Below are 22,651 nucleotides of genomic sequence, written 5' to 3'. Positions count from 1 at the left end.
GAAAAATAATTGCCACAAATTTCAGTTGAAAGAATTAAAAAAAAAAAGGAAATTTCAGTTCTCAGTAATCTAAGAAAATAAGAGCATCATATAAAACCACACAAAACCCCTCACATGGTCCTACGCTACTTGGGTCACAGAAGTTTAACCATCAAACTATTGTTGCCATTGATTGAACGATGAGGCAAATGCAAACAAAACAAGAGCTACTTGGCATTGCATGACGGTCAAGAACCCCCATTTAGATTACATGAAACCATACGGTTCAAATATCCAAGTAGCACCAAAATAAATTAATCAAAACATCATAAAATTATAGTTTGCGCATTTGGGTCAATAATGCAGTGAAAGTAAAGGTAGATAAGCTGTCGTTGCATGCGTCAATCAATATTATTTCGGAAACAAAAAGCCAAAAAAGGGTTTGCCATAGAAAACAAGAGGTAGGAAATGCCCTCAGATCTCATTACTTATAACGAAATAATCAGAGACAGTTACTAAGCCAGCGGCGTTCATCAAAAGCCTTCCAACAATGTGTGATTGTTTGTTGTGAACATGATCATGGTCATCACTACTACTGCTGCGTCCACCACAACCACCACCGCGACCATCACCATCACCACCACCACCACCACCAACTTTGAGTGTGTATGTATGTATGTATACATTTAAAAGAAAGAAAGTAAGAAAGATATATATATATATATATATATATAGAGAGAGAGAGAGAGAGAGAGATGGGGAAGGTCATCGATGAACTTAAAACCACGGCATAACTGTCTCATTACATTTTGATTTTTGAGATTTGCATCATTGGGCATTATCATCATAGAGCAAAAACATAATGTACCAGAAAAATTATATCTTTTCAACACAAATATTGAAGGAAAAGAAAAATAAAAGAAGAGAAGAAAAAGACTGGAAAAGAAAATGAAGTGAATCGGAAGAGACCTCGGAAATGAAAAAGACGACAAGGATGATAGGTTTTTTTTATAATTCAACGACGTCTATGAAGAGATGAAGAGACGAAGTACCACGCGCACGCTACTTATACCACCCTCCTGTGGGCTCCAACTGGGCCTATATGGGCCTCCTTTGCTTACCATATCATTCGTTTCAAAATTGTGATACAAGTACAACACAAGCCGTTTGGGTTTATTAATCAGCGTGTGTGGGTTTAGATATAGTTATTCACGTTGGTTTTCAAATCCTTCGCATATACTGGCTACTATTTTCTTGCGATTTTTTATTTTAATAAATAAAGAGTAAAGTATTGTTTTTGTCCCAACGTTTGGGATAAATTTCAAAGTTGCCCCTAACGTTTCAATCGTCCTATTTAAGTCCATAACATTTTAAAATTGACTCAATATTGTCCTGCCGTTAAGGATCCGTTAACAGAATTGACGGTGGGACAAAATTGAGACGATTTTGAAACGTTAGGGACTTAAATAGGACGAAAATGTTGGGGACAAAAATGATACATAGAAATAAATTTTATTTTTATCCTTCAATAATATCAATTTTTTACTATACATAGTATTCAATTATTTTTTAGTCACATCTAAATAAATTACACTTAATCATATTACTTTTATTCTAAATAAATTAATTTTTTTTTTTAATTTTACTCTTAAAGATTTTTAGTTATCATGAAATATTTGTAGAATGACTAGTATATAAACCTACAGAAAAAAATAATATATATACAATAAAATATAAATTATACCTTTTGTTTCTAATGTATCAAAATTCTTTAAAATTATAAAAAAACTAAATTTATTTAAAATGAAAGTATTTTTTTTTTTGTGACTTTTTGTTTTTTTGGTGACTAAATGAAAATAATTTGATTAAGTGTAATTTATTTAGATGTAATTGAAAAATAATTGAATACTATGTACAGTAAAAAATTAATATTATTAAAAAATAAAATTAAATTAAAATTTATTTTTATGTATCGTTTTTATCCCTAACGTTTCAAAATCGTCTCAATTTTATCCCGCCGTCAATTCTGTTAACGGATCCCTAACGGTAGGACAACATTGAGTTAATTTTGAAACGTTAGGGATAACTTTGGAACTTACCCCAAACGTTGGGGACAAAAACAATACTTTACTCATAAATAAATTAATTATAATAATTATTGAGATAAATAATTTAAAAAATATTTATAAAAATAAATACTGTATATATTATTTACAGAATATATCTCATTTTGTAAACGAAATATATTATATCTCGTTTACACTGTAAACAAGATACGTATATTTATAAAAAAAATATTTTTTTTAAAATAATAAAAAAATATTAATAATATCAATAATATTAATAATCCAAACTTTTAGCATGCAATTAGTACATAAAAAAGTTGATAGAAGAGATTAAAATGATATGTTTAATCAATTAGTACTCAAAAAGAGTACATAGAAAATTTTAGATTAAATTATGATCCAATTGGATTAATTTAAATTTTGAAAAATAAAAAATTCGTACGATTATTATAATTAATTTTCTATTTTAGATTTATTTTGGTAAATATTTTATAAATTATTTATTTCAATAATTATTATAATTAATTTATTTATTAAAATAAAAAATTCTATTTTCTTGATATATAAAAAAATATTATAGTGAAAATGTTGATCAAGATTCAACAGTAAATATTATACTGGCAATTGAAATTGTATAATACTCGAACACATTCCTTAGAACTTGGGACTCATGGTGAAACTGCAAAGTTATTCAAAGACATATGGTTTAAAAAAAACTTAGTACTGTTTTAAGATTTAATTCAGATAACTTTTTTTTATTATCATATTGACATGAATATCTAATTGAAGATCTATGATTGAACATTAATCTTCCAATGAAATTAGTTTCCCTTCAAATTGATTATTTACAGAGTTTATATGTTAGATACTAGATAAATGTCACAACAAAATATATAGAAATGAAAAATTAGAAATTTGTATAAAATATAGAAACAATTGAATAACTTTATTTGAAAATTATAACTTTTCTCTATCACAAGGAGACTACAATAACAATCTCTCTTGACAAAAGGATAACACACTTCTCTCTACATATATAAGAGAAAACTATTCAAAGAAATATTATATTATTCTATCTGAATGACTTAATTGAAAACAAAATGAAAAGATTTTCAATTTATAAGCGAACCTCTGTTACGTAAACCACCCGTAACATGAGGTTATTATTCTTTCTCTCTCTCCACCATCAAAGTTTGATGGCTATTACTTAGAAGTATTTTTCTCCTTTCATTATTTAGTTTTTTTTTTTTACTTTTCTATAATTAGCTTTACTAAACTTACAATCTCCCACTTAAAGCTAATTTTGGTAAATTTTCAAAATTCATGTTGCCCATGTATTCGATAGGCCATATGAAGATCTACACCATTCAAATTTTTTAGTATTGATTGGTTTTGTCATGGCATATACTAGGTTATCTTTAGTGTGAATCTTCTACATATCAACACTTCCTTCCTCTACTACTTCTCGAACAAAGTGATATTGTACTCCAATGTGTTTTGTTCTTGAATGAAAGGTATGATTCCTTGCAATGTGTAACACTCTGACTGTCACAATACACAAGAATCTTCTGTTGTTTGTGCTCGAGTTCCTCCATCAACCTTTGAATCTAAATAGCTTCCTTGCATGCTTATGTAGCTGCCATATATTCAACTTCTGTAGTAGATAAAGCTTCAACCGTCTGTAATTTACATAGCCAGCTCACATCTCCTCCTGCAAGCATTAACACATATCCTGTAGTAAAATTTTGTTTATCAAGATCACCTGCAAAGTCTGAATCGACATATCCATTGACAATGAATTCCGATCCTCCAAAACATAATGCAACATTCGAGGTCCCTTTGATGTATCCCAGGATCCTCTTAACAGCATTCCAATGCTCTTTACCCGAATCTGCCATAAATCGACTTACCACCACAACTGCTTGAGCAATATCTGGCCTTGTACAGATCATGGCATACATAAGGCTTCCCACCGCTGATGCATATGGTACTCGAGACATTTTCATCCTCTCTACTTCACTACTAGGACACATACTTGAGAATAATTTGAAATTAATAGGAAGTGAGGTTGAAATTGGCTTACATTCTTGTATATTGAAGTGTTGCAATATCTTCTTCAAATAATTCTTTTGCGATAGCCAAATCTTCCTATCCCTTTTGTCTCGGTGGATTTGCATCCCTAAAATCTTGTTTGCTGGTCCCAAGTCTTTCATATCAAACTCCCTAACCAACTGTGCCTTCAATTCTTGGATTTGATCTTTGTTGGGACCTACCACCAATATGTCATCCACATACAACAGCAGAATGATGAAATCATTATCACCAGACCTCTTATAATAGGTACAATGATCTAAACTAAGTTTGTTGTATCCAAGGCTAATAATGAAATAATCAAATCTCTTATACCAACACATTGGCGTCTACTTTAGACCGTACAGAAATTTAGTTAACCTGCAAACCAAGTTTTCTTTTTCTTGTTCTTCAAAACCTTCTGGTTGGAGCATATATATCTCTTCTTCAAATTCTCCATGAAGAAAAGTAATCTTTACATTTAATTGCTCTAGATGTAAATCAAATACAGCACACATAACCAAAACTACTCTAATAGTAGTTAGTCTCACCACTGGAGAAAATATTTTATTGAAGTCAACACCTTCTTTCTGAGTATATCCCTTGACAACCAATCTTGCACGATATCGTTCCACCTGATCATTACTATCTCGTTTGATCTTGTATACCCATTTGTTACCAATGGCTTTCCGACATGCTAGAAGTTCAACAAGTTTTCAGGTATGGTTCCTATGTACTGCCTCAATTTCTTCTTACATTACTGTCATCCACATAGAAACATCTGGATTTCTTATAGCCTCCATAAAAGTTATTGGCTCTCCATCTTTTGTCAAAAGAAAATATGCATCATGGTTTGTCAAAACATAATTTGAGTTCCATGATGGTGTTCTTCTTTGTCAAGTGGATTGACAAACTTCTATGTCATTGACCTCTGCTTCTTGTTCTTCGTGTTATGATTCTGCTTCAGAAAGATCATCTTCTCTATATTTTTCATCTATTTGAACAGTTGTTATCTCTTTAACAATGTTGTCTTCTTTTTGCAATTCATCTTCTGCAAATATCAAATCTCTACTGACAACTACCTTGTAGACAGTGGGATCCCACAGACGATACCCCTTAACTCCGTCAGCATAACCCAAGAATATATATTTTTTAGACTATTGGTCCAGCTTTGTTCTTTTCTAGAAATTATACATCACCTACACAGGACAACCAAATATATGTAAAGAAGAATAATTAGGTGGCTTACCTTTCCACGTCTCCATTGGTGTCTTCAACCTAATTGCAGTTGATGGTGACCGATTTATCACATAATAGGCAGTTTTAACAGCTTCTGCCCAAAAAGACTTGGCTAAACCTACAGTTTGCAACATAGCTCATGCTCTTTCTATGAGAGTCCTATTCATTTGCTCTACTACACCATTTTGCTGAGGCGTATATGCAACTGTGAATTGCCATTGAATACCTGCTTGCTTGCAAAATGTTATAAAATCACCATCGGCATATTCTCCTCCATTATCTATCCTTAAACACTTGATCTTCTTTTCGGATTCAAGTTCTAACTTTGCTTTGAACTCTTTAAATATCGCAAATACGTCTAACTTCTTCTTGATCGAGTACACCCATAGCCTCCTAGAGTAATCATCAATAAATGATACAAGATATTTTACTCCTCCTAGGGACATCTCCGGTGATTCCCACACATCAGAATGAATCAACTCCAATATGTGTTTGCTCTGAGAGGTTGATCTACCAAACTACAATCTATGTTGCTTGCTTGTAACGCAGTGCTTACAAAACGGTCAGTTTACCAATTTGAGCTCGGAAATGAGATTACGTTCTACAAGAATCTTCAAGCCTCGTTCTGACATGTGGCCCAGTTTGCAATGCCATATCATCGTCATTTCTTCTTGGCTTGCTGAAGTAACTGATGCCTCTGCCTCTTGCAAAGTATCTCCTATAAGCATGTATAGACTTGCTGCAATCTTTTCTGCTTTTATTACCAGAAGAGCTCCTTTAACAACTTTTAAGATCCCACCTTCAATATGGATCTTGCAACCAAGTTCATCCAATTGCCCAATCGACAACAAATTCTTCTTCAAGCCTTTCACGTGTCTTACCTCTTGAAGTGAACAAATAGAATCATCAAACATTTTTATTTTGACAGTACCCATTCTAACAATTTCTAAGGCATGAGCGTTTTCCACAAACACTGATCCTCCCAAGACAGGTTCATATGTACAAAATCAATCACGATGAGGAGTCATGTGCCATGTTGCTCCTGAATCAATAATCCAAACATCAATGAGCTGTTTGCTGCCTTTAGAACTAATCGTTGCTTCGCCATATAGAATTTCTCCATCATCAGAGGTGCTCACAACACATCCTTGAGAACTTGATCCTTCTGGAACCTTCTCTATACTCTTCTTATTCCAACAATCTTTCTTGAAGTGTCCTCTCTTACCACAATTGTAGCATTTGACCTGCTTCTTACTTTATGACTTTGGTCTACTTTGACTCCCAGTGGAACCACACTCCATTGATCTCCCTCTTGTCATCAACAAAGCTTCTGCTTGTTTTGAGTTCTCTAATCTATCTTCCTTATTCTTGCGCCTATATTCTTCTTCAAGAACAGCAGCAACCATGTCATAAAAAAAAAGATAATCAGTCAAAACATTATTAGTTAAGTTAATGATAAGCTGATCATATGAATCTGGTAGACTTTGAAGTAAGAGCTCTGCACGTTTGTTTTCTGCTATGGTATATTCCAACGATGAGAGTTGGAAAAATAGCGTATTTAGATTGTTGATGTGATCCGTTGTCGATGTAGACTCACTCATTCGAAGAGTATAAAGTCTTCTCTTTGAGAATATCCTGTTGTGAAGTGACTTGACTTCATATAATTTGGTGAGAGCATTCCAAATTTTTTTTACTGTCTTTTTCTCTGCTACACTTGATAAAACTGAGTCAGCTAGTGCCAAGTGTAAGTTTGTAACAGCATTGTTGTCCATCTCCTTCCATTTTTCATCTATAATTCCAGTTGGTCTACCTTCAATTACTGTCATGCAATTGTTTTTTCTCATAATGGCTTTTATCTTCAATTTTCATATGGAAAAATTACTCCCATTGAATTTTGAAATTTCATACTTTGCTGTCTTTTTTTAGACGGTAACTCACAGCGGAAAAAAATATTAATCAGCAACCTTTAACTCTGATACCACTGTTAAGTACCAGACAAATGACACAGCAAAATATATAGAGATGAAAAATTAGAAATTTGTATAAAATATGGAAACAATTGAATAACTTTTTTTGAGAATTACAACTTCTCTCTATCACAAGGAGACTACAATAGCACTCTCTCTTGACAAAAGGAGAACACACTTTTCTCTACATATATAGGAGAAAACTACTTAAAGAAATATTATGTTATTCTATCTGGATGACTTGATTGAAAACAAAATGAAAAGATTTTCAATTTATAAGTGAACCTCTGTTACGTAAACCACCCTAACATGAGGTTACTATTCTTTCTCTCTCTCCACCATCAAAGTTTGATGGCTATTACTCAGGAGTGTTTTTCTCCTTTCATTATTTAGGTTTTTTTTTTCTTTTCTATAATTAGCTTTACTAAACTTACATTATATACAATATCATGCACTGCACTAACTTCTAAAATTTCTTAGCTTAAATATAAGAGAAAATGCTCATTTTGGTTCCTGAAGTTACACTCGAGTCTCAATTTAGTCCTTGAAGTTTTAATTGTCTCAATTTAGTCCCTAAATTTTTTAATTGACTCTTTGACAGAAACTACCGCAGGGACTAACGTAATTAAAATTTGAAAAGTTTAAGGACTAAATTGAGGCAATTAAAACTTTAAAGACTAAATTGAGACTCGAGTGTAACTTTAGGAACCAAACTGAGTATTTTCTTTAAATATAAGAAATCATTGCCAGAAAGAGGTCAATAAGAGACCTAAATTTGAAACCCCACGCAAAATAAGAGCATCATATAAAACCACACAAAACCCCTCACATAGTCCTATGCTACTTGGGTCACAGAAGTTTAACGCACAAAAATAATGTACCAGAAAAATTATATCTTTTTAACACAAAAATTGAAGGAAAAGAAAATTAAAAGAAAAGAAGAAAAAATTGAAAAAAGAATCGAAAGAGACCTCGGAAATGAAGACAACGACAAAAATGATAGGTTTTCTTATAATGAAGAGATGAAGAGACAAAGCTCCACGCGCATGCTACTTATACCCCCTCCTAGGGCTCCACTAGACCTATATGAGCCTCCTTTACTTACCATATTAGTCGTTTTAAAATTGTGATACAATACAACCTGTTTGGGTTTATTGATAATCGTGTGTGGGTTTAGATATTTAGTTATTCATATTGTTTTTCAAATTCAGATATACTGGCAACTATTTTCTTGATATATAAAAAAATTTATTACAAAAAAGATGTTGATCAAGATTCAACAGTAATTCCAGTGGAATTGTATAATATTTGCCTGCATTCGTTAGAGTTTGAAACTCATGGTGAAATTGTCAGGCTATTTAAAGACATTTGGTTTAAATAGAGAACTTTTTTTTATTACCATATTGACAGCAGTAAAATTTATACACAAGGATCCATGAATATCTAACTGAAGATCTATGATTGACCATTATTCTTTCAATGGAATTAGTTTCTCTTCAAATTACAAAAGTCCGATTATTTACAGAGATTATATACAACATCGTGCACTGCACTAACTTCTGAAATTTCTTAGCTTAAATATAGGGAATCATTGAGAGAAAGAGGTCAATGAGAGACCTAAATTTAGAACCCCACACAAAACAATACTCCAAAACGTCAACTGTTTCCTTTCAAATCTAATTAAGCTTAAATAGAGCATGTGAAACACAACAAAACTCATAATGAGATAGACATGGAAGAAACTAGCTTTTGTCGAATGTGAGACATGATGCTAAAAATTATCAAGGTATTAACATACAAGAGAAGAAATTCATAGAGATCAATATCTACAATAATTTTTAAACCCCTCAGTAAGGATAATTTAAAAAAAAAATCAAACCTCAAATCTTATAGCTAAATAAAACTCATCCATGGCTTTTGTAACAGGCTTCATTCACATCCTTCAATGTCCCATTTAACCATTTACCCATTGAGACATACACAAAGAGATTAATTGATTAATGGATATGATTATGATTATGATAATGGCAGTGGTGACCGTAACGGTCCAACTTCCAGTATGTCATGATCATACTAGAAGTCGAGCACTACCAATTTGCTTCTCTTAACTTTAACTATTATTTGTTATATAAACCTGATTCGTTGTTAACACCTTGAGAGTTTACAAGTATTTTTTTTAAAAAAATAATAGTAGTTTAGAGTCGCATACATACAGTATAACAAGGAAACATAAGCACACACATTCATAGAATAGTAGAAGGCAATATATAAAACATCACACTATAATATACATAATAATACAAGAGTAGCTCAGTCATACAAGTACAGAACTGTGATACAGCATTTCTCAGTTAGTGACTCATATAATATTTATATATATATAAGACGTCCCAGGACCTAACCTGTCCAAAAAGTCCCTAAGCTGGCACCCAGGCTAGTATAACTCTATGACATGTCTATTCCTTCTGAGCATACTAGCAAAAGTGAGGGAAACACTCTAACGCACTAAAGTTAGACTGGACGTCCCAAAAGGTTTCCTCGTCTCTAATCCAAGCGCCTTACAGAAAATTGTTCGGCAAGTGGTGATGTCCGCCTGCTAGTGCCTCATATAGATCATCACTATCAGAAGAGATATCTATGATCTCGGAGTCTTCCTCAAGATGCAGCCAATAAAAGAGGAAAATCATAAGGTGCGTCGGGATCAAAGTAAGGTGTACAATAGGATGCTAAAAGGGTCTACCACATACTATATAATTACGAACACGAGGTACCGCATAATAGATGTAATAATCGCTGCGTACCAGGTCCTCGTGGATATAAGGATGATCAATCTCGTAAAATAGGACTCCCGTGTCCATCTGAAGATGAGTAAGAGGTAAGAATTAGAGAGTTCTTAGTAAGGTCGGGGTTTACAGTTAAGTTCATTTATAACATTTGTGATTACATAGTCATGATAAAGTCTAGACAAATATATACATAATAACATTATAAGCCAAAACACAAATAGCAGAAGAAACAAGAGACATATGTATAATCACATTCAATATGCAATCACACAATTATACGCAAACAAGTATGATGCATGTCTGGTCCTACTATAGGTAATAAGCTCATTTATCAGTTTCGACTCGCACCTGACGTAATCCGACACGTCAGATAAGGCTTTCCCAGAACTTAATCCCAGATTAAGTACAACATACCCTCTACCAAGTACTCTTAACTTGCAGGGCTAGTATTTGATTAGTTCTCAATATATCGCAGGTATGTTAGTCAGGCCTTTACCAAGTATTCTCAGCTTGCAAGGCTGGTACATTCTCTATCGTAGCCTGTTTGAAAAGTAACAGCACAATACGGGCGTCCCCGCACAATATTCTCAAACATCGCCCGAAGACTCATAAATCACATATATCCATACTTCCAAGCACTTAGCAATTATCTTTATCATTTTCTCATAATCATAAATCAAACATCACAATATCTGTGTGACCTTATCTTACAACTTTCTGTTACTCTTTAAGACTAAGCCCACTGTTGTATAGCTTTTAACTTCTTTTCTTACTAACATATTTACAAGTTTCAGAATCCTGTTTCATTACCTTACATACCCCTATACCATCTCTTATACCTTCTCTTAGGTGTTTATTAAAGAGAATTAGGGAATTATGGGCTAAAACTTGTCTTCCTAAGACTTTTAGAAAAAAATTACATTTTTATCAATATTTTATTCAAAATGTTCAAAAATTATATTTTGACCCCGAACTTTTTGAAAATTATATTTTGACTCCTTTAACTTTTAATATTTATACTTTGGTTCCTCAACTTTTCACTAATTAACTTTTAATTCCAAAATTTTTAATAATTAAAATTTGACTCCAAAACAATTAAAACTCGGGGGTTTCTTGTTCTCCAAGGGCTGAAAAGCTTTCTTCAAAATTTCATCAAAATTTCACTTGATTTTTAACTAGTTTTTTAATTTTTTTGGTACCCGATTTTCACCAAACCAAAGAGCAACATTTTCAGCCATCTAAACCTACCAAAATCACTTGAAAACACATAGATATTCAAGCTGAAAACCCATAGTTTCAGTAGCAACAATAACAACAACCTTTCAATAGTTTGACTTCTAAGCATTAAAACAACAAGATTTCATAATTAAATCATCATATAAACACTTAAAATCAAGCACCAAACAACCAGTTCTGATTTTCACACCTTAAGAACACAATCAATCATTGATTGATTTATCAAATCTTACCTTTTTTGTAGCTGTCCAAGAACTGAACCAAGAACAAGCTTCCAAAATCACTTTTATGCCTAATTTAACATAAAAAATAACTTTAGAATCATATGAACTATGGAGGCTGAAGCTTCATGGTAATAAAAAGAAGGATTTTTTATCTCAAGGCTACTGGAAATCACGTTCTCTTGGAGCTTAAGGTGAGTGAACAAGAGATCCTAAGAGAAAACATGAAGAAAAATATGGTTACTATAGTTTCCACCATGGCGGAGCCTTACATGGTGATGAGCTATCATCATACCTTGTCTTACCTCAAGAAAAATGGTATGGTTGAGAAGAGAAAGATGAGGTGGTCACTTTAATCGGTTTAGATTTTCGACTGGAGTTTTAGTTTGAAAAAGAATGGAGATTGAAGTTTGGAGTTTTCATGGAAGTTCTTCCATTTTCTCTCATGGAGCTAGGCTTGTTCAAGAAGCTAAATGATGGTCATAATGACTCTTGGAAAATCGTGGCCTAGGATAAGGTTTATCCTAAAGTCACTTGTAAAAATATCTTAAGAAAGGATAATTATTAAAGCTAGAAGTATTAGGACACACATATTTTCTTACTTTGCTCTAAAAAAATCCTAGCTTGGAGAAGAAGAAAGGAAGCATGTGGTGGCTGGTCTTGGAAGTGCCATGCGTTATAAGGTGATGACTCATCAAAATTTAATAATAGAATATTATTCTAAAGATAATTACTAAAATTAGATACATTAGATTACACTATTAATGAACATGAGTTACTTAGTGTAAATAACACTAATAACTGGATAATCATAAGAATAAAAGATCTATAATGATACATTAGCAAAGCTAAGTTCATCTAAGAATGTCAGTATTATCTATTACCGGTAAATTTATAGCTCAGTTATTATATTACTAAACATAGATCAATAGACAATAGCCAGTGTAGAAGAAGAAGAAGCAAAGATACTGATTCAAATGATGATGAGGATGGAGACAATAAGCAGTGAGGTTTGTTTGACCCAGAGGTAGGGCTGGAAGTGAGTCAAGCCAGCTCATGAGCCAGCTCGAGCTCGACTCGTTAACAGCTCGATAAGCTAAGCTCGTGAGCTGGTGAGCCAAGCTTGAGCCTGAAATTGAGCTCATAAATTAAATGAGCCGAGCTTGAGCTTGGATAAGCTCAGCTCATTAGCTCGTGAGCTGGCTCGATTATATATATATATATATATATATATATATATATATATATATATATATATATATAACAATCTTAATTATTTAATATTTATATTTATTTTTTACATATAATTTTAATATAGGACATAAATAAAAAAATTATAATTTATTGATAGATAAACAATATATAAAATTGATCTTTTCAAATATTTTTAAAAATATATGAGTTATAATTTATTGATATAAAATTATAAATTATATATTTACGTTTCTCTTATTTGAGCCAGCTTATGAGCTCAAGCCAGCTCGTGAGCTTTTGGTGAGCCGAGCTTGAGCTTAAGAAATAAGCTCGATAGTTAATGAGTCGAGCCGTGAGCCAAGCTCAATTTTCGTGAGTCGAGCTTGAGCTTGGTCTAGCTCGGCTCAACTCGGCTCACTTCCAGCCCTACCCAAAGGAAAGGAAACAATTTTAGAAAGTTATGTTTGATGATGATACTTCATGAAATTCTGAGATGGTGTGAGTGTGATAGTCTAGTTTGCGCATTTGGTTCATATAAATTTGATATCAACACTTCCCTCTCTGCTACATATGCATACATACACAAGGTCGCGCATATGGATTGAAATTTTTTTTTTGGGTTTGATATTGCCTTAAATTGATGTTTTGACTTTTGGAACTGATTTTCTGAATTAAATTTTGGTTTGGCTAGGTTGTATTTACTTTTGCTTGATTGTTGATGATTCAACAACATGTGTAAGCTGTACTTTCTATATATTAGAAGAAAGACTGGGCGCATATTCTAGTTAAAACCTACATAACTCTAATATAAGATGCATGCGTCCCTTCTCTTCATAGTTGCCATTGAGTTAAAAAAGAAAACCTTATCTTCCTATAATTTTTGTTATTTTCTTTGGATAATAGTCAATGGTGATTGCCCAATGATGCACAATTCAAAATGTATTAAGGAGTGTTGCTGTAGTATTAAGTTCATCACTTACCTTCCAACATCTCTCTCTCTAGCTCTCACTCGCTCGCTCACTCACTCACACTCCCATGCATGCATATATACATACACATACATATACTTGTCAAGAAGGATAACAAAAAAAATCATCGTCCAAAGTTGGCTCGAATTTTCGAATTCAAGATCACCACCTCATGATGGCAGAAGCAGGTTCCATCAAATGGTTTTCCACTTCTTTTAGTGTATGTCTTGTAGCTGTTTTTGCATATAGATGTGTCATTCTTCGTCGATGAAGAGTGCTTTTCTATTTTTGCTTCACCCTTCAATGTTAAGTCCTTCATATAAGCACTTAACGTGTCATCTAAACATTTTTATTAATGTCCATAGTGAAGAGTTAATATCTAAGTCATTTTTTCAAACAGTTCATATTTGTCAAAATTTATCTTTTCAAAATGAATACTGAAATCTAATTTGACAAAATCAGAATCTTTCGGTATCAAAATAGTTATTTACTCTTATCAACACTATTTTACTCCCCACTAATGACTATTGAGCAAGTAGTACACAATATTTTGGTTACTATAATAACACAAACTTAATGTGATATCATTTTTCTTTGACATTTTGTCACTAAACATAATTGTAAGCAATATTTGTTGAGAAAAATACTCAATGAAAACCATTTTAGCCACTAAAATAAGTTATTACATAATTATATATTCTTTTAGTAAATTAATTATTTATCAAGATATTTGAATATTTTAGAATAAAATAATTAAATTTATTATAATAAAATAATTAAATATTTTTTTAAAAAACTAAATATATATCATATGTAAACTACAATAACTATTAGCAATTAACTTGAGTTAATTTAGTAGTTAGTTTATTAGTCCGCTTTAATAAATACTAGAGATTTGAATCTTGCCTTATGCATGTACCAATTTATTATCCAACCATAAATTTTTAAATAGAACTCAAATTCATAATAAATTAGTCCTTAACTTATCATATTAAAAGATACTTATAACAAAAAAAATAAACGAATAACTAATTTTTTTTTTCAGATTCATGAAACATAATTGTTTAATGTAAGCGTTTATTCCTAACAAAAATAATTCTTCACATATCAAGACTTAAATAATTTTTTTGTACAGTGAATTGCTTCAAAATGACCGTAGAAAGGTCTAGAGTTTAAAAATATACAATCCAAATTTCAACCTAAAAATAAAGGCAGAAAATCCATAAAAAAAGAAAGGAAAACAAAAAGCGTAAATGAAATAAAAAAACAATTATTAACAATGAATTTAACATCCTGCAATCTTTTCTTCAAGGAGACGCTGACTTCTCTTCCCTCCAATCTCTAATTCAGACAGAAATAAAAGATAGAGAGAGAAAGATACTCTCTACCCGCCTTCGCCCCCCCCCCCCTTCTTCTCTCTCTCTCTCTCTCTCTCTCTCTCTGATCCGTTCCTCGCATAACCATAACTCGGATCTTCGACTCGTTCCCTCCCAGCCCGAGCCACCCAACTCGCTCATCATGGCGCGGGCACACAGTCACCTCCTTCTCCTCATCACCACCACCATTTTCTCCCTCGCTCCTTGCTGCGTTGCCGGCGACCCCCTGCTCCTCCGCAACAGCCATCGAAGCTCCCACACCGCAATGGTCCTTCCATTGTACCTCTCTCCACCGAATTCCTCCACCTCAGCGCTCGATCCTCGTCGCCAGCTTCAGGGATCCGAGTCCCAGCGCCACCCTAACGCTCGCATGAGGCTCCACGACGATCTCCTCCTCAATGGGTAAATCAACCTCTTCCACCATCGCAACAAATACATTTTGCTTCCTTTTATTTTCGTTTATTTTATTTATTTGTGATTCTGAGATTTGAGTTTTGAATGGCGTAGGTATTACACGACGCGGCTTTGGATCGGTACTCCGCCGCAGATGTTTGCGCTTATTGTCGACACTGGGAGCACAGTTACGTATGTTCCTTGCTCCACTTGCGAACAGTGTGGCAGCCACCAGGTAATGCTTCAATGCATTTTTGAGTTTTTAATTTCCAAAATTTTCTTCTGCGTAGGATATCTGCAGTTTTGGATGATATGTGCTTATATTGATTCTCGGGTACCTTTTCTACATGGATCATTGCTTTAATTGCATTCCTGTATTCTGCGAATGGAAAATGATAATTAAATTGTGTGAAAATATTGTAGATGTTATGTTATTGTGCTGTGGATGTGGATATGTAAACTCTACAATAAAAAGTTGAAAATACATAGCTAGAGTATTAAAGGACAGCTTGGTTTGTAACCAAGATTTTGTTAGGTGTTGTTACACAACTGGATACTATATAAGTCTACTTCCTTCATTTTCATTCCGCCATTTATATTTATATTTTCCATCTTTACTTACAGCAAGTACAATATACTTGACAAGGGTGGATCTGTGGGCGTTTTTATTTTAGTAGACAAGTTACCCTTGTTTGTCTATGTATGTTATGCCTTTTAAGGGGTCTAGTCTGTGGTTAGCCTAGGTTGCACTTTTTTCTTAACATAAACCATACAGTGTGATAATTTTGATCTGATACCTGTGCCCATTTGAAACCTTGAAGTCCTTGGCCAATTGACTTGTTGAAAGTTATTTGTCCAATATAGACCTCTCAATATGATTTCAAGATAAGCTAGTAGTGTGCTTAGATCAGTTTGTTTTTGGTTCCTGAACAGTTTATTACTAAAAAGCTTCTTGAGATAACTCTTGGAGTTGAATAAAAAAGAAAGCATTTATATCTCTAAACAGGCCTTAGGTTTTAATATTTTATGAAAAGAGAAGACTGAGTTGAGCTTACAGGAAAGTTTATATCTAGTCGTGGGCGTTTCTAAGGGAAGTGCTTTGCGAAAATTGGTATACCTATCATATTTGGCTATTTTCAACCCTACCAACACCCAGGCTATTTAGGGTCAGTTTGGATTGGCTTTTGAAAAAAGTACTTATTTTTTTCATCTTTTTAAAAAAGATCTTTTTTCAACAGACAAAAATTATTTTACATTTGGATAGGCTTTTTAAAAGAGTTTTTAAGTATTAAAAACGTCTTTTGTTTTTGCTTTTTTTTAATAAAAGTACTTTTTTTAAAAGACGTATCCAAATAGGTTTTAAATTGAATAAAAGTACTTTATTAAAAAGAAAAGTACTTTTTCACTAAAAAATGCCAATCCAAACTAGCACTTATACCTCTTATATGTTTCCTTGTTAATACCTTGTCTAGGTCTCTAGGGTGAAATAGATGTTAAAAAATGAGTTCATCTAAAACTTATCATGCCAATGCATGTGTATGTTATTGCTGATGCAATTTATCTGAAGCATTTTGGATTTTGTGTCCAATTTTATTTTAACAGGATCCGAAGTTCCAGCCAGACTCATCAAGCACTTATCAAGCTGTCAAATGTACATTGGATTGCAACTGTGACACTGACAAGAACCAATGTGTGTATGAGAGACAGTATGCTGAAATGAGTTCTAGCAGTGGTGTCCTTGGCGAGGATGTCATATCCTTTGGAAATCAGAGTGAGCTTTCCCCACAGCGAGCTGTTTTTGGTTGTGAAACTGTTGAGACTGGTGATCTTTATAGCCAGCATGCTGATGGCATCATGGGATTGGGCCGTGGAGATCTTAGCATCATGGATCAACTAGTTGATAAAAATGTAATAAGTGATTCATTCTCTCTATGCTATGGTGGAATGGATGTTGGTGGAGGCGCAATGGTTCTTGGTGGCATATCTCCCCCATCGGGCATGGTCTTTGCAAATTCAGATCCTGTGCGAAGGTATCTATTTAAAAATACCAATCTTATGGATATGAGATGCATTTTGTTAACAAATGCATTTTATTAATCTCACACATTTACTCTAGTTTCGGGGTGGCGACAGCCCATATTACAATATCGATTTGAAGGAGATACATGTTGCGGGGAAGAAACTGCCTCTAGACCCACAGGTTTTTGATAAGAAACATGGAACTGTCTTGGATAGTGGTACGACTTATGCTTACCTACCAGAAGCTGCATTTCATGCATTTAAAGACGCTGTAAGTTCTTTAATGTATATTTCCACAAAAGGGTTTTTCTGGGTTGCGTATGTTAGTGTCACATTCTGCTGTTCCCTAAACGCACCGAGTTGTTTTCAAATTGAGTTTCATATGATTTAGGCTTGGCATTGATTTAAATTGCCCAAGGATCCAACATATAAGAGTCTTGTTTCTCTTTCTGGTCATATACACACATTGTAATAATTGGAACCATAGTAGAACATAAAAGAGAATTTTTGGAAGTTTGAATATTTTGGGGAGGCCTAGACTCCTCTATTAGACTATTACACAAAGAGGAGCCACCTCTGTATGCTATTGTTGGTGAAAGAATCATGTTCACTGTATGGACATATTGTGTCCCTGCTAAGTAATAAGGATTTAAATGGCTTAAATTATTTTACAGACAATGAATTAGGTATGTCTTGGAGATTAATCTGGTGAATTTTGGCAAAGTTAATTATGATGCTGCAAGAAGTTTGTACAATCCATAATGATATTCATTATATGTAAGACTGGATATAGATCTGATTGTTTTGTACAGCTTCTCTCTAATATTTGATTTGGAGTTTGGTGCTAAGTTTTGAATTCCAAGCCTTAGATGTTTGTTTATAAATTATTATTGATTCTCTTTATTGGTGGAATAGGCATAAATAGTAGTAGTTTTGTAGGCCAATTTAATAGCTTTGAGGAATCTCTTTCTTGATTTTTATAAATTATTCTTAATTCTTAATTCTCTTTCTTGAAGTTTGAGGAATCTCTGGTCTCTCGAATTGTGGGCTTATTTAATAGCTTTTCTGCTTGTGTGGTCTCAAGAAAATCAGAATTTGAAGTATTTAGTTTTTCATTTATCAGTTAGACTGGAATCATTCAGCGTATTTCTTTTTCAAGTTTCCTGTATCTTATACCTCATGACTATCATTATATATCTGCAGATTGAGAGGGAACTTAATTCATTCAAGCAAATCAGTGGTCCAGATCCAAATTACAATGATATATGTTTTTCTGGTGCTGGAAGGTATGTGTATAGGATTACTAAATGTTCAAATCACTCTTCCATTTCAGTTCAATTAATAGTTTGGCTTTCCGTGTATTTCAGTGATGTTTCTCAACTCTCGAAAAGCTTTCCAGTGGTTGACATGGTATTTGGAAATGGTATGAAGTATTCACTGTCACCTGAAAATTACATGTTCCGGGTTAGTTATATAATGCTCCTTAGTATTTTTAGTTGTGTTTACAGTTTTGCAAAATTGTTTATCAAAACACTTCTGGCTGATTTTTTACTTCATAAATTTTTCATGAAGCATTCAAAAGTGCGAGGTGCTTATTGTCTAGGGGTATTCCAGAATGGAAAGGATCCAACTACTCTTTTAGGAGGTAACTTTTTTGCTTTGTTTTGGTAACTTCATTCTCTCTCATGCTTTGCTTTGAGAGAATTCTTGATCCTCTCAAACTTCATATTATACCGCTATCTTCTGTGGTTTAAGGCTTCTGCAATACTTTAGTGGCCATTCTGATGTCATTTTTTGTTTCCCTAGGTATCGTTGTCCGAAACACTCTTGTTACATATGATCGTGAGCATACAAAAATTGGTTTCTGGAAAACTAATTGTGCTGAGTTGTGGGAAAGATTACAAGTCTCCAATGCCTCACCGTTGATGCCTCCAAATTCAGGAGTAACAAATTCTTCCCAAACATTTGAACCTTCGGTTGCTCCATCTGCATCACAGCATAATGCACCTCCAGGTATTATAGTTAATATGCTGATCTCTTTTTTAATTAGTGATACCTATGTGTTTCAGAATATAGTGTGATCTCCTTTTGAATTAATATTTTCATTGACTGATGTGCTTTCATCAACTTAAATGAACAGGTGAAATCCAAATTGCACAAATAACACTTGCAATTTCATTTAACATCAGCTACGTGGATATGAAGCCTCGCATTCCTGAATTGACTGGGCTCATTGCTCATGGGTTAGATGTTAATACTTCTCAGGTTAGAAATCGTTCAGACGTTCACCATATTTAGGAACATATTTTAGCTTTAGTTTAATCAGGAATCTAATGCAATGAAAAGGCTTTGGTCACAGATGTACCTAACCACTTTGGCTACCTTGGATGCTTAGCATAGGCAGGAATTTAGGTAGACACCCTAAGCTAGGACATGAAGACGTCGTAGTTTTCCAGAGAAAATTTTATTTGCAAATATGTTTTTTGTTACTCTATGTTATAACACTCATGGATGGAAATTCACAGGTTCACTTGCTGAATTTGACTTCTTTTGGAAGTTATTCCATATCTAGATGGGCCATAACCCCGAGTGCACATGCAAGTTACATTTCTAACACAACTGCAAAGGCAAGTGGACATTTGTTGCTGAATTTGTGTGAAAACTACCTACTTATTTGGTTTTATTTTTTTTAATACAGAATATAATTGGCCGGCTTGCTGAACACCATGTGCAACTTCCTGGCACCTTTGGGAGTTATAAGTTGATTCATTGGAATGTTGAGCCTTCATCAAAACGGTAGCTTTTTCCTTTAAATTGAAAAGCTCTAAATTTGGAAAAGTTATCTGTGAACCTCCTGCATTTGTTGTGGTTTGTGTGTGTGTGTATGCACTGAATTTCAGAAAGGGTATTGCATATAATGAGGGATCTAGGAAGCAGATACTCAGTTAATGTTATAATTTCACTTTACAACATGCTATAATTTCACTTTACAAGTTAATGTTTCATTGTTTATATTCGGGTAACAAATATTTTACGTATATGCTGTGTTCAATCCTCATAGTTTCCATTGGTGTTGTTAGAGCTAGAAATGAAGAGTAAATAGTTGGAAAATTTTGGTTTATCGAGTGTTAAACTTTGATGACATAGTGTTAAGTACCTAAGGAAAGTGGGAAACCACACCTTAGAAATGAAGAGTGAATAGTTGGAAAATTAATCTACCTATTAATTTTAATATATATAGATATTTTTAGTTCTCCTGGTTTATCGAGAGAAAAACTTCAACAACATAGTGTTAAGTACCTAAGAAAAATGGAAACCACAGCTTAAAAACTAGTTGTTAAGGGAAGAAAAACCACTTCTCTTAAATACAACACCAAGCATCCTATATTATTTGATGTGGGAGTTTGGGTACTCCATAATACCCAAGTCCCTGATACATATTGACAAAAATTGGAGTGAGAAATTCTTAAGTTGACAGTACTAACAGTTGTTCCATTCGACAATTGACAGCGTGTCTCAGTTTGTCAAACTTAGAATGTAATTCTTGTCACACAACTTTACATAAATTTAATATTGGATGGAATGCTTGTGATAAGTAGTGTCTACTTGAGAATTTCTCATTACTGGGTTTGCCTTAACTGGAACGACTTTGGATATTGATACATTTTTCCAAAATGATGCAGGAATTGGTGGCAGCAATACTATTGGGTTGTGGGTTTAGCCGTTTTGATCGCATTGCTTATAGGATTATCGGCATTTGGAATATTCGTAATTTGGAAAAGAAGACAGGAAAGCGCACATACTTACAAGCCAGTGAATGCGGCTGTTCCAGAGCAAGAACTACAGCCATTATGAGCTATATATATAATGTTATGCAGCTGCTGCTTGCTATCTTTGCTTGATTGGTGTCAGTAGCATATCCAACTTCTATCAAGGCTCAATTTGTGCAAACCTGGTCAATCAACTGATTAGATTTTTTTTTTAACAATGATTATTCTGCTCACGATAACCAGTGATCATTGAATTCTGATAGAGGCACAGAAAATTCTCTAGATATTCCATCATCTGTAAAACGCTATTTTCTTTTTCTTCTTATTTTTGTGAATATTGTAATATACAGGTGAATGATACAGTGGCAGCATACAGTTGAGATGCAATTTCATATATTGTAATTTTTGCATTTCTATTCGGCTGTGGCTTTTACTTTGTTATTTACTTATTTCCTCTATTGCTCTTTTTCTCATTGGATTTGTCGTCTAAAAGAGATTGTATTAATCTATTGGACGGTTAGATGCTACCGGTTACTGTGGAAAAATTCTTGGTGGGACATTACAAATTACAGGTCTGGAACACTTGACTAATTGAAGGACTAAAATTGAATCAATGGAAGATAAATGGAAACATCTAACTAAGATGAGCAATATTTCGGATTCTTCTAAAATGTTTCAGTAAAAAATTGGAACATTAGAGTTTTAGTAAATTTGAACAATAAAGCTAGGCGTTCAAATGTTTTTTATGCGTACACTTTTTCTTTTTTTTCTCCTCTTTCGTTATCGTTGTTGCCGTTGCCATTACCGTTGTCACTGCTGTCGTTGTTGCTGCTACTACCACGTCTTTGATTTTTTGTCCTCATTTTTCCTCCTCCTCATCCTTTATTATCATTATCATGGTCGTCGTTTTCTTCATCTTTTTCTTTTCTTATATATGTTCAGAAAACTAAAATATAGAACACAAAAATTTTGGTGCATAACATATATATTTTACTAGAGAACATAAAAATTTTTAAAAGATCACATACCTAAAACATTGACATTCAACTAATAAAATATACATAGCACATAAATTTTGGCCTATAGCACATAAATTTTAGTGTACAATACAGAAATTTTGTTGCACAGAAATTTTTTAAGGAACACATGCATAGAATATTGGCTCACTCAACTAACAAAATACATTTATAGTATGCAGCAAACCTTTATGTGCTATGTAAAACAAATTCTGTGCTATATTAATAAGTTTGTGCTATGTGCAAAAAATTTTGTACTATATCAATAGGTTTTTATGCTCTCTAACAAAGATTTATGTGTTGAAAAAACACAAAGAAAAAAAAACAATGACTCACACACGCTTTTTTGTT

At 33.3% G+C, this 22,651-nt stretch overlaps 1 protein-coding gene and 1 long non-coding RNA gene across 3 annotated transcripts; one reads left to right on the top strand and one right to left on the bottom strand.

The window, feature by feature from the left end:
- Window positions 1–9,827: 9,827 nt before the first annotated feature.
- On the bottom strand, window positions 9,828–12,010 carry LOC112720553 (uncharacterized). 2 transcript variants are annotated; one of them, XR_011867390.1, is made up of 3 exons: window positions 11,577–11,725; window positions 10,123–10,179; window positions 9,828–9,971 (listed from the first exon to the last, which is right to left on the bottom strand). It is a non-coding gene; the product is annotated as an uncharacterized lncRNA (long non-coding RNA). The 2 variants fall into 2 exon arrangements; XR_011867391.1 differs by lacking the exon at window positions 9,828–9,971 and adding an exon at window positions 11,870–12,010 and having other exon boundaries at window positions 10,033–10,179; window positions 11,577–11,635.
- A 3,031-nt stretch (window positions 12,011–15,041) lies between these two features.
- On the top strand, window positions 15,042–21,702 carry LOC112720551 (aspartic proteinase 36). The gene is made up of 12 exons (XM_025771518.3): window positions 15,042–15,504; window positions 15,610–15,730; window positions 17,098–17,525; window positions 17,629–17,785; window positions 18,718–18,800; window positions 18,882–18,978; window positions 19,087–19,159; window positions 19,321–19,527; window positions 19,655–19,779; window positions 20,040–20,141; window positions 20,213–20,310; window positions 21,198–21,702. Exons 1-12 carry the CDS (start codon window positions 15,245–15,247, stop codon window positions 21,367–21,369), a joined length of 1,923 nt encoding a protein of 640 aa, XP_025627303.1. The 5' UTR covers window positions 15,042–15,244; the 3' UTR covers window positions 21,370–21,702.
- Window positions 21,703–22,651: the final 949 nt, after the last annotated feature.

The sequence above is a fragment of the Arachis hypogaea genome, chromosome 11, assembly GCF_003086295.3.
Source record: "Arachis hypogaea cultivar Tifrunner chromosome 11, arahy.Tifrunner.gnm2.J5K5, whole genome shotgun sequence".
Lineage (NCBI taxonomy): Eukaryota > Viridiplantae > Streptophyta > Magnoliopsida > Fabales > Fabaceae > Arachis > Arachis hypogaea.
This window is presented reverse-complemented; position numbering and strand designations above follow the sequence as displayed.

What these genes read in the sequence shown, in the direction of transcription:
- LOC112720551 (XM_025771518.3), top strand. Translation starts at nt 15,245, where the DNA reads ATGGCGCGGGCACACAGTCACCTCCTTCTCCTCATCACCACCACCATT. An exon ending in GACGATCTCCTCCTCAATGG is followed by an intron (nt 15,505 to 15,609) that starts GTAAATCAACCT and finishes TGAATGGCGTAG; the next exon opens with GTATTACACGACGCGGCTTT. An exon ending in TCCAACTACTCTTTTAGGAG is followed by an intron (nt 19,160 to 19,320) that starts GTAACTTTTTTG and finishes TTGTTTCCCTAG; the next exon opens with GTATCGTTGTCCGAAACACT.